The 11,387-nt window shown below is 34.8% G+C and overlaps 1 protein-coding gene across 1 annotated transcript; it reads left to right on the forward strand.

The window, feature by feature from the left end:
- The first annotated feature begins 3,046 nt into the window (after positions 1-3,046).
- On the forward strand, positions 3,047-8,185 carry LOC140156967 (uncharacterized). The gene has a single exon (XM_072180013.1). The coding sequence runs from the start codon at positions 4,088-4,090 to the stop codon at positions 6,515-6,517; it is 2,430 nt and encodes an 809-aa protein (XP_072036114.1). The 5' UTR covers positions 3,047-4,087; the 3' UTR covers positions 6,518-8,185.
- The last annotated feature ends 3,202 nt before the right edge of the window (positions 8,186-11,387 follow it).

The following is an 11,387-nucleotide window of genomic DNA, read 5'->3' on the forward strand; positions in this document are numbered from 1 at the left end:
TGTTGTCTATATAGTCAATGTTTACACTGATTTACATTTCTTAACTTCATAGCTATTTTCAAATCTATACTACAATTACTTTCCAGTCAATGAGTCAGTCAATGAGTTCAGTTTAGTCAGTTGTGGAATATAAAAATCAAGCCAGTGTCTTGACCTAGAGTAAATGTCCCATTGGGAAATATTGATAGTATTTATATAGCCCCAGTCGTGTGTTGGTCGTGTGTCACATTCACTGCCCTCAAAATACCATACAGGTTTTATGCACTCATCAAATGTTCACAGATGAATTGGCGAGGAAAATGGGGGGTGTTATTCAAACGCGTCATTTTGATGGAAATATTTAGGTCTTCCACAATAAAGTTTGTCATGTTTGCTATGATGTGTTTACATCAAAGTATTGATTTGACCAATATCTCCTGATTGACCTGACAATTAAAGGAAGGTGACCTGATAGGCCTATATTTAAATATATAAAAAATTCTAATCAAAAACTTATGTATAACATAAAATGTCATCCCTTCCAAGCACTCATGCAAAAGGAACATGTAAATGTTTTTTGTAAATGTGACTAATTCCTAATGGAATTACTGACATTTATACAGCGTGATATTGGTAGTCTACAGTGTTTTTATTTTAAATGATAATCATCATGATCATGTAATATATTGATTTCAAGTGAAAGGCCCTATTTTCCACATAAACATATTAAAGTTAGAAGTTCCAACTCAGTGTATTTCCGAAGATATCATCAAAAACTGCCTAATTAGTCTCAAATGTGGTATACCATATTTGAGACTAATTCTGCAGTTTTTGACGATTTCTTCGAAATATACCAATTTGGAACGCCAAATTCCAATAAGTTTATGAGAAAATATGAGCTTTCATCTAGATCTGATACCAAAATCAGCATTTTGATAGTGGGGGATGAGATTGTCAATCAGGTTACCCACCTTTAATTTACAGGATGGTACGATTTCTCCTTTTATGCCCAAAATAATGTGCACAGTGCACTTGCATTTAGGGGTGGTTCAATAATTATGTATACCCATAGAATGGTGAAAAGTGGCAGGCTAAAAGGGGAGGCGAGCGATTTTTGGCACAGATATTTGGCACCATTTCGATATTAACCCTAAAAGCCGTGTAAAACATATCATGAAATGCTCAAATATGCAAAATGTTCTTTTGATGCACTCACATCACATGATAATTTCAGGTTTTAAATTGGGGTTCCCAAAATCTAACATGTGTAAACAAAGGGCAACGATTTTTTGGCAGGGGCGTGGCAAAAATTTTCAGCATGTTAAAAAGGGCAGTAAGGATTTTTTGGTATAATGAAAGGGAGGAGCAAGCAATTTTAACAGAACATTAAGAATCACTCATCATGCACATTCCAATTCAAACAACACATCTTTAATTCATAGGCCTATTGGCATCTTGAGATATTGGGGCTGAAGACGTCCAAGAGAATACTTGAAGAAAGCTTCCTCTCGGTAAGCAATTTCAAGTTGGTTAGAAATAAGAAAAGTTAAACTTGAGATATGATTGTTTAAACTGTTTTATCTAAACTAATTTGGAAATCGCAAAAAAGCCATGAAGCGCTCCACAGACTCCGAGTATTGTACGTACAATATTGTATGCAACATATCTACGTTATTTAATCTATTGCCATTCTATTTCCAGTAATGTTTAAGTTCTAACGAATGTTTGATGACGAAAAATCGATAATATGTTACATGTAATATCTAGTAGAAATATATTATCGATTTTACGTCATCAAACATTCGTTAGAACTTAAACATTACTGGAAATAGAATGGCAATAGATTAAACAACGTAGATATGTTGCATACAATATTGTACGTACAATAAAAAGTCTGAATACTGCTTTACATTGATACTTCTCAGGTACATGGGTATTCGCCACTTGCACGGTTCCGCCATTATGCACTATATGCGGGAGAGCCTCGAACTGGCAGCATACATGAAAGGAAGAATTACGTAACCTTACACAGAATGTTATATGACTGGTTCAATTCCCATTCATGTATGCTGCCAGTTCGAGGCTCTCCCGCACATAGTGCATAATGGCGGAACCGTGCAAGTGGCGAATAGGCAAGAAGAATCATTTTGTATATCAACCAAGTAAATGTCTATAATATTGATTGATATATCATTTTTGTACTTACAGTCTACTTGCGCTCAGGTCTTCACTTTCACATAGCATTCATAGGGTCAATGATAATAATTTTTCTACTGATGCAAACAAAAATCTACATTTTGATGTGGGGAATAGGCTGTGGATTTGATCATCCTCACCAATATATGAACAGGCACTTGCACAGACATACAAACATAAATCACCCCCAGTACCCCACTACAGTAAAAATGATAATGTGCCCATGCTGTGGAAGATGACTCCGCCCAAGAATACTTTGGGGATAAGCCCATATGCATTGACATGGGTGCATCTGCATTGGGTGGTGGTTGGAGGGCTGTATGAGGGGTAGGAGGAGAAGTTTAACAAGAATGTAATCATAGAGCTAGAAATAAGCCTTTTAAAATAACACATTGGGATATGTTGTGGCGATATATTATTTTATAGCCCGTGCCTTCTATTTTAATTTATTTATTTATTCAAAACTATGGTGTCATTCACCTCGAGTGAGATCACTCTCTCGTATCATTTCGATTAGACTATCGTTAAACGTCACAATGGTCTTTTTGTAAAGAGAGGTTTTGTGGACGACGCAAACTGAGAATGAATTGTAGTCTGTGGCATTCACTCAGATGGTTAACATCTCTCCATAAACTCTCCGTGTGCGTCAAGATTTGAACACAACTTCTTAGTTTAGAGCGAGTACAATTCTCGCTAATTATTACTGGATAATGGAGTTTGTTCTACTCCTAGTTCTCTTGTTAGTTTTAATATAAAGTTTCATACCGAATGAAGAAGATGTAGTAAGTAATAAATATAACTTAATTAACAGTAAATTGGGTTTTGATTGTCTTCATGTTTGTGTGTTAATACTGTGCTTGGCTGATTCTAAAAGCCTAAATAAGTCCCTGGTTGAACCTCTGGTTCTATGAAGAACTTTATTTAGCGCCCCTACTCACGCCTATGATGAAGAGACGATGAACCGAATACCAATCTGAGGGACTAGTCGAGACGAGTGAACCAAGACGCATCTACCAAGCCGTGTGATTATTCCCTGGTACCTACCTCGCCGGTTAAAATATTTAGCGAGTCCTATTCCCAAAGTTCTTTATTAGAAATGGTGGAGAAAGCCAAGGCGTTTTGATATTTTTATATCAATGTTATTTTAAAGATCACACTTACAAGAGACAATTTTTACCCAATATATTAATACATCTTGTTCATCGACGGCCGAAGACGTCAGCGGAGTTTCTGAGTGATGCTACGGGCTACCCTTACCATTTTTGTTTCAAATTTTATTTTGGTAAGTTAAAATGATGGTGGTAAGTTTTATTTTGGTGGCATCAACATATATTGTGTGTAAATCTATAGTCTAGGCACGTAGTAGGTAGGCCTATTTCATTTCAAAATTTCGCGAGTTGAGTAATTTTGCGCTAGAAATGGGCGTTGGCTGCCAATCGATACCAGCTGTGTATGTGACGGGTTTGCATTTATGTGTAATCAATGGAGTGTACAATTGTATTCATTGAATTGAAGCTTGCTTTCTTTGGTCAGTCCTTATAAGCTTGGCTTTGTATTGTGTTTGATTGTTCATTCAGCCGTCATAAACTGTGGCGTGGCATGTATTTAAAATTCGCGCACAGTATACTCATTCAATTGAATTGGCTTTCTTTGTCAGTCAACCGGGTTCATTGATGGTCATCATGTTTGTAGTTTACTATGATTGCTAATATGAATTATTTGGTCAGTGAATTAATGGCATGTAAATAGATAGTGGAAACTTGTATATAGGTTATTTGCAAAACTTTGTTGATGTAAAGTAATAAGTTGACTTTGAAAATATTCTAAATAATTTTGCTTTGTTAAAGCGAGTCAATTTATCAACTTATTTTGATGACAAATATTGAGATGGATTTAAATTTTGTAAACATCCATGGCTTCTGGCGATGATGAAATTAAATTAGAAGAAAAGTTGAATGATAGCTCTGAAGAAATTTCTAATACATCTGATAGTAGTTCTGATGATGAAATATTAGATTTTGATTTAAACATGGCTACTAAATACGACATGTACGATTTAAAAATCAAATATTCAGGAGATCCTGAAGATGATTTAGATTCTTTCATTACCAAATTTTCAAATTATGCTGCACTTCGAGATTATACTGCGCCAAAAGCAGCATTGGCTCTGACAATTAAAATTGAGGGCAATGCTAGCGTCTTTCTTGAGTCAATACCCGAAAGCGACAAGGATACGGTTGATAAGATTAAGGCTCTTCTTAAGGAGAATTTTGAGGGTGATTCGTGGCGTTGGGGAATTGAATCAAAATTGCTGTCGCGTAAACAACTCACCAATGAAACTTTGGACGTATACGCGTCAGATATTATGCGCTGGTGCAGACAAGTTGGTAAAACAGATTCCGAGCAAATGTCAATTTTTGTCAGAGGTCTATTGCCTTCTTTGCGGGGATTTGTGTTTTCCAAAGAACCTAAGACATTCCGTAATGCCTTAGACGCGGCACGATTAGGTATCGCAGTGCAGCAAACCGCTGAAAGTGACACATCTAGTACTAAAACTGTAGAAAACTCTAGTAATTCAGTGGATGAAGTGAATGTTGTCAAAAATATACGTTATCAATATGGTAAACGTGTTGGGAATGACAAAAAGGTGGAAAACAAAGATGTACCGACTCTTCCAGCTGAAATCAATTTACAAGGGTTTAAAGATGCACTGCTGACCGATACTTTTGCTAGTTCTATGTTGAATTTTCTAGAGCACGACAAATTGCCAGATGATGCTCTTAAAGCTAGAAATCTGTTGTTGCAGGCTGATCAATATTATGTCCATGAAGGATTATTATATCACATTTGGCATACTCCAGCAAAGAGGCACATGCCAGAAAGGAATACTTATCAGTTGTATGTTCCAATCACTTTTGTTGATACAGTTCTGAACAACTGCCATGATCACGTGTTAGCTGCACATTTTGGATTTCAAAGAACTTACAGCAAAATTCGTCAGCGGTACTTCTGGAAAGGGATGTATCGTGATGTAGATAACTGGGTTAGATCTTGCATATCCTGTTCTCAACGCAAAACGCATAGGCACAAAGTTATCGCCCCAATGCAAATCATGAAAGTACCAGGTGCTTTCCAACGCGTTAGTGTTGATATTTTAGGACCTTTACCAATTACAACCTCTGGCAACCGTTATGTTCTTTGCTTTACGGATCACTGCACCAGGTGGCCCATTTTGGTACCTTTGAAAGTAACAAATGCTTCAACAATAGCAAGAGCATTTTACGATAATGTCATATGTGTCCACGGTTGTCCAGAAACGTTATTAAGCGATAGAGGAACAAATTTTCTAAGCAAGATCGTTTTGGAAGTGTGTCGAATCATGCGAACACAGAAATTGAATACCTCAAGTTATCACCCACAATGCAACGCGATACAAGAGCGGTACAATGCTGTAATTTTAGACACCATTTCACACTATGTAAATGATTTCCATACTGATTGGGATCAATATATCACAGCCATACAGTTTGCGTACCGTACAACTCCTGCTGAAAACTCCGTTGGATTCAGTCCGTTCTTTCTTTTGTATGGTAGAGAAGCGAGACTTCCTTTAGATGTAACGCTCACGTCAGACTGCAATTATGCAGAACAGAATCTCAGAGAGCACATTCATCATCTAATCTCTCAATTAGAAATTGCGAGGAAGATCTCACAACGTCACGCAGAACAAAATCAAAACAAGATGAAAGAACGTTTCGATGAGAGTGCAACGGAAGTTCCTTATCAAGTTGGAGACTCAGTATGGGTATATATTCCTGCATTGCAGCAAGGACTTTCACGCAAACTTCAGAAATTCTGGTCGGGTCCATACCTGCTTGTTGAACAAACAGGTCCAGTCAATTTCCGTGTACGTAATCTAGAAAACAACAAATTGATTACTACACCAATCCACGTCAATCGTATGAAATTTGCATATGATAGGTATGTCCGACCAAACAATGATACTGAACCAACAGATTTAGAACAAAGAGATCCAATTCCAGGACTTGTTCCGGACAATTGTCCTGAGGACTCTTTTCTTCCTCTTTTGGCCACACAAGAATCTGAGAAAACAAAGGTTCCAATCATCCTAGGTCTGCCACCAGTTCAGGATAAAACTCCTGAATATGTGATTGAGCATATTATCAGAGGACGACGCTATAGAAATGGGCGTCTAGAATATCTCATTAAGTGGCGGGATTTTCCAAAATCAAGAAACACTTGGGAACCAGAGACAAACTTGAACGCAGCTGCTCTTGAGTCTCTGAAGACCAACCCTGTCAAAATTACTGGTAAACTGTAAAGGCCAGACTATGGAATCAGTATCATTGTTAGATCAGTTGTAAGCAACTCGATCAAAAGGCTGTATGAAAAATATAATGTCTTTAAAAATGTGAAATTAGGCATAATATTATAATTATTATGTGATTTGTAATTATCAAAGAATACTTCTAAAGATTTTTGTGCATTTACAAATTTATGAATGACTAATATAAAAGTCAAAGGACGTCAAAATTAAAACAAATATATTTGGCATTTGATAAATGTAGAAATTATATTATATGTTGAATTGATTCTGAATTATTGTAATTTGAAAGTTTGTCACAATTGTAGTTGTGTGGAATTGGATTATCAGAAAATAATGTATTTTGAATTATAATGACAATGAACCCGAATGTATATTTGGTTGGCGCGTATGTTGTGGATTTGTACACTATTGGAACAAATTGTTTGTAGGTAATAAAGTAATGAAACATTTAAGAAATTAAGAAATGTAGAATTGTAATGTTGATGCCACCATCATTTTATTTTGATTCAATTAAAGTAAGGTATATTATTGTATTTCGCGATATGTACTTGTGCGTGTTACAATGTATTGCGATATTGAAGGAAATCAGTCAGAGAAAATCCTCAAAAGAAACATTCCCATCTCGATGTAATCATTTTGGAACCCCGGAGAAGAGTTTTGCCTAAGTACGTGAAAGGGTATGTAAGGGAATGTTTGTGTAATGTAAATACAATGTAGTCATTGACTTTTTCCGTGAAACCGAAATTACCTGAAAATTAGACATGTAAATTTTCGGGTCAATTCGGTATCAGGAGTTCCACAGATGCAGATACGACAAGGCATTGAAGAATTACATTTCGTAACAAGGAAACAATTTAAGCGAAGAAGAACTTACAATTATGATGAAGAACGATTTTCTACGCTAATTTGATCTACGATAACTATTATTATGTTGAACATTTAAACACTGTATTTCAAACAGCAAAACAAAGCTGTACGCTGCTTTTTATAAAGAACTTTATATTATCTTCGCATATTGAAATCATCACACAACGAGGATACACTGACGAGGATAAGAGGATTTATATCGCATGGATATACCTTCATAAAATTTTGTTTAATAATCAATAAATTATAAAAATGTCCTGAATTGTTATCAGGGACAGTCAATGATTGTATAAACATAAATGAAATTTGCAATTCAATTATGAACTGGAAAGTAGAACAAATTTGGTGTTCAATAAATTTACTTTTGTCAGGTGCCAAAACTTTTAGGGAGGGCGTATGTTGTGGCGATATATTATTTTATAGCCCGTGCCTTCTATTTTAATTTATTTATTTATTCAAAACTATGGTGTCATTCACCTCGAGTGAGATCACTCTCTCGTATCATTTCGATTAGACTATCGTTAAACGTCACAATGGTCTTTTGTAAAGAGAGGTTTTGTGGACGACGCAAACTGAGAATGAATTGTAGTCTGTGGCATTCACTCAGATGGTTAACATCTCTCCATAAACTCTCCGTGTGCGTCAAGATTTGAACACAACTTCTTAGTTTAGAGCGAGTACAATTCTAGCTAATTATTACTGGATAATGGAGTTTGTTCTACTCCTAGTTCTCTTGTTAGTTTTAATATAAAGTTTCATACCGAATGAAGAAGATGTAGTAAGTAATAAATATAACTTAATTAACAGTAAATTGGGTTTTGATTGTCTTCATGTTTGTGTGTTAATACTCGTGCTTGGCTGATTCTAAAAGCCTAAATAAGTCCCTGGTTGAACCTCTGGTTCTATGAAGAACTTTATTTAGCGCCCCTACTCACGCCTATGATGAAGAGACGATGAACCGAATACCAATCTGAGGGACTAGTCGAGACGAGTGAACCAAGACGCATCTACCAAGCCGTGTGATTATTCCCTGGTACCTACCTCGCCGGTTAAAATATTTAGCGAGTCCTATTCCCAAAGTTCTTTATGGTGAACAAATGGAAGGATTTGACAGGTTTAGGAGGGGGTGTGAGAGTCACGGGAAACATTTTATCAAAATGAGCTAGGTCTTTCCGTCGGAGTGGGGACAATGAGGTCAAAATATAAAAGTTGACGAAATTTGGATTTTTTTTTTCAAAAAGCCATGGAAAGTTTTAGGAGGAAATATTTGAAGAAAAGTACTTTTTGGATTATCAGAAATTGGGGGGGCTGTGTTTGGTGAGGCCACATAATTTGACAATTTGTTTCATGTCCCAACATTTATTTATTTTTTTGCTAAATGAAAAAAAAATACTGCAGTTTCCATGTGATATTGACAGTGCTAGCAGTTTTCAGTATCTAACAGGAAAATGATGAGGCCCTTATTTTTATATTTAAGATTATGAAGGCCAAGGGTTAGACTCTTTTAAAGTTCTACAAAAATACTTGCAAGTGATTCATGATGAAAATTTAACTTGTTTATCAACATTAGGCCTAACCTTAAAATTAAATATGATAATAGAGGGAAAAAATATGGACTGATCCCAGAAATTGAGGAGTGGACGCGAAATTAATTGATTGAAGGGATCAATTCCCGGGGATCATTTGATGAGAGCCAGTTGAAAAATGGTGGTCAACAACAAGTTAAAAAATTGGCCCAGAAGAGCAACAACATATATTATTTACTCTTGACCTACACATAACTAAGTAAGACCTATATGAAATTCATGAATACAAAACAGTACTATAAGTCTAGTCTAATATTATTTTCTTCAGATTGTCTGTGCCATTTGATTTATCATCAATAGTAAAACTCCCAATATTAGAAAAACACAGTGCAATATACTTACAGATGTTCTTTTGCCCAATATTTTTTGTAGGGATTATAGGCATACATGTTATATTTTCAAACGTTATTTCTTTCATCACATGAAAAGGGAAATTTACATTAGCCTTTGACCCCTAGCCAGGTTCACCACAGGGCCGCGTAATTCAAACGCTATTTATATCTACTACATGTATATAGTATGTAGATCAAGATGCATGAAGTTATGACATTCCATATTGTATACAGTGCGTATTGGGCAATAATATTTCTTGTCTCACACTGTTGTCTGCTGACCGACATATTCAATTGAATAAGTATTTTAAAAAAGCCTTTCATCCTCAATACCGGTAGCTTCATATTTTTTTAATGTTTTAATTACAGTATAAGAATGCAGGAAGGGTCACTTATAACTACTTATATTGAGCAGTTTTTGAATTAGTATTACCACCGGCACCATCTCGTCAAAAGTAACAAAAGAGCTTTTAGGAAATGTATACATGGTATATGGAAAACAAAGATTCAACATAACAAAAAATTATTTACACACACTCTCAGAAAAAAACAGGTGCTACTTAGAACCTTTTTTGTCCTGTATGTAGAACCCTAAGCAGTAATAAGGTTCTAAAAGAACCTTAAAACGTTCTATAAAGAACCTTAAAGATTTAAATAGGTTCTATAAAGAACCTTAAAGATTTAAATAGGCCGGGGGATATTCTAAATAATTCATTCATTCAGGGACTCGTCACAAAGTTAAGAAAAGTAAAACGTAGTGTTAACCCTTTTGGTACTAAAAATAATTTTCTTGGATAAAAAAAACTTTTTTTCTGTTCTACTAAGAACCCTTTGAGGGTTCTTTCTTTAAGATTCCTTAAGGGTTCTTCAAGCTTAAGGTTCTACAAAGAACCCTTTTCTTGGCTACAGAACCTTTTTTGGTTCTACAAAGAAGTTGAAAGAACCCAATTGACACCCAATGGATTTTAGTACCTAGTTTTAAGGTTCTTTTTAGAACCTTATTACTGCTTAGGGTTCTACATACAGGACAAAAAAGGTTCTAAGTAGCACCTTTTTTCTGAGAGTGCATGCTATAGGAATAGCTTGTAACAATGTGTAAATTTGGATAAAAAGTCTCAAAAATGAGCTAAAGATAATTAAAAGTACGGACATTTTGACTTAATAAAAGAAGGAATTCAGACATGAGAAGGAAAGGCAGCATCTCTGATACTGGGAAATACTTGCAAATATTGAATATAGTAGTAAATACCTGGACAAATACTTGGTTTTGCAATAATTTATGTATACATTTTAGAAATAGTTTTTTTTATATATTAACACATTTTCATATTCTTATCAAATAATTTCAATACATTTTAGAAAATGCCATTCATCCAAAACAGGCAAAATTATATTTATCATATGAGTGATATTTGTCTGTGACAAAGAAGTTACAGAGTAAAAGGCAAAACATTATTTCACTGTAAAATACCGGATAAAAACATTACCCTTCCCATATATATAACTTTTCTCTATATGAGTAATGGTGAGTGATAATTAGTGTAAGATTTTTAAATGTCCAAAGTGAATACGATACGATATATAATTTTTGTAACATGAATATGTTAAATATCTATATATGAAGAAGAAGAGTTTATTGACAATCACCAAACATTATGGTATAATCAACAATTAAGACAGTAACACAAACTTGTACAATAGACCTATATAAACTATAAGAAGTAAATATCTCAAGAAATACTCATACTTTACCAGATCTAACATCAAAACATGATTGAACGAAATTGGTTACTACTTTCAGAACATCATAATCTGAAGCATAATCAACAAGAATATGTCATTCAATGACATATCATATTATAACATATAACATTGTAACATATTATTCATGTCAGAAAGGAACTCCATAACAAAATGATATTCATCTTCAATCTTATTTGCGTCACAATGAACACAAAGTCTGTCTTCAATTAAAGTTTTTGGCGAGGTATGTCGACCTGACTCAATTCTAAGAGAATGGCAACTAATTCTAAGGTTAGTGAATGCTAATCTACGTTTACGATTAAACATAACAGTATA

This window comes from Amphiura filiformis, chromosome 7 (genome assembly GCF_039555335.1).
Source record: "Amphiura filiformis chromosome 7, Afil_fr2py, whole genome shotgun sequence".
In the NCBI taxonomy this organism is placed as follows: Eukaryota; Metazoa; Echinodermata; class Ophiuroidea; order Amphilepidida; family Amphiuridae; genus Amphiura; species Amphiura filiformis.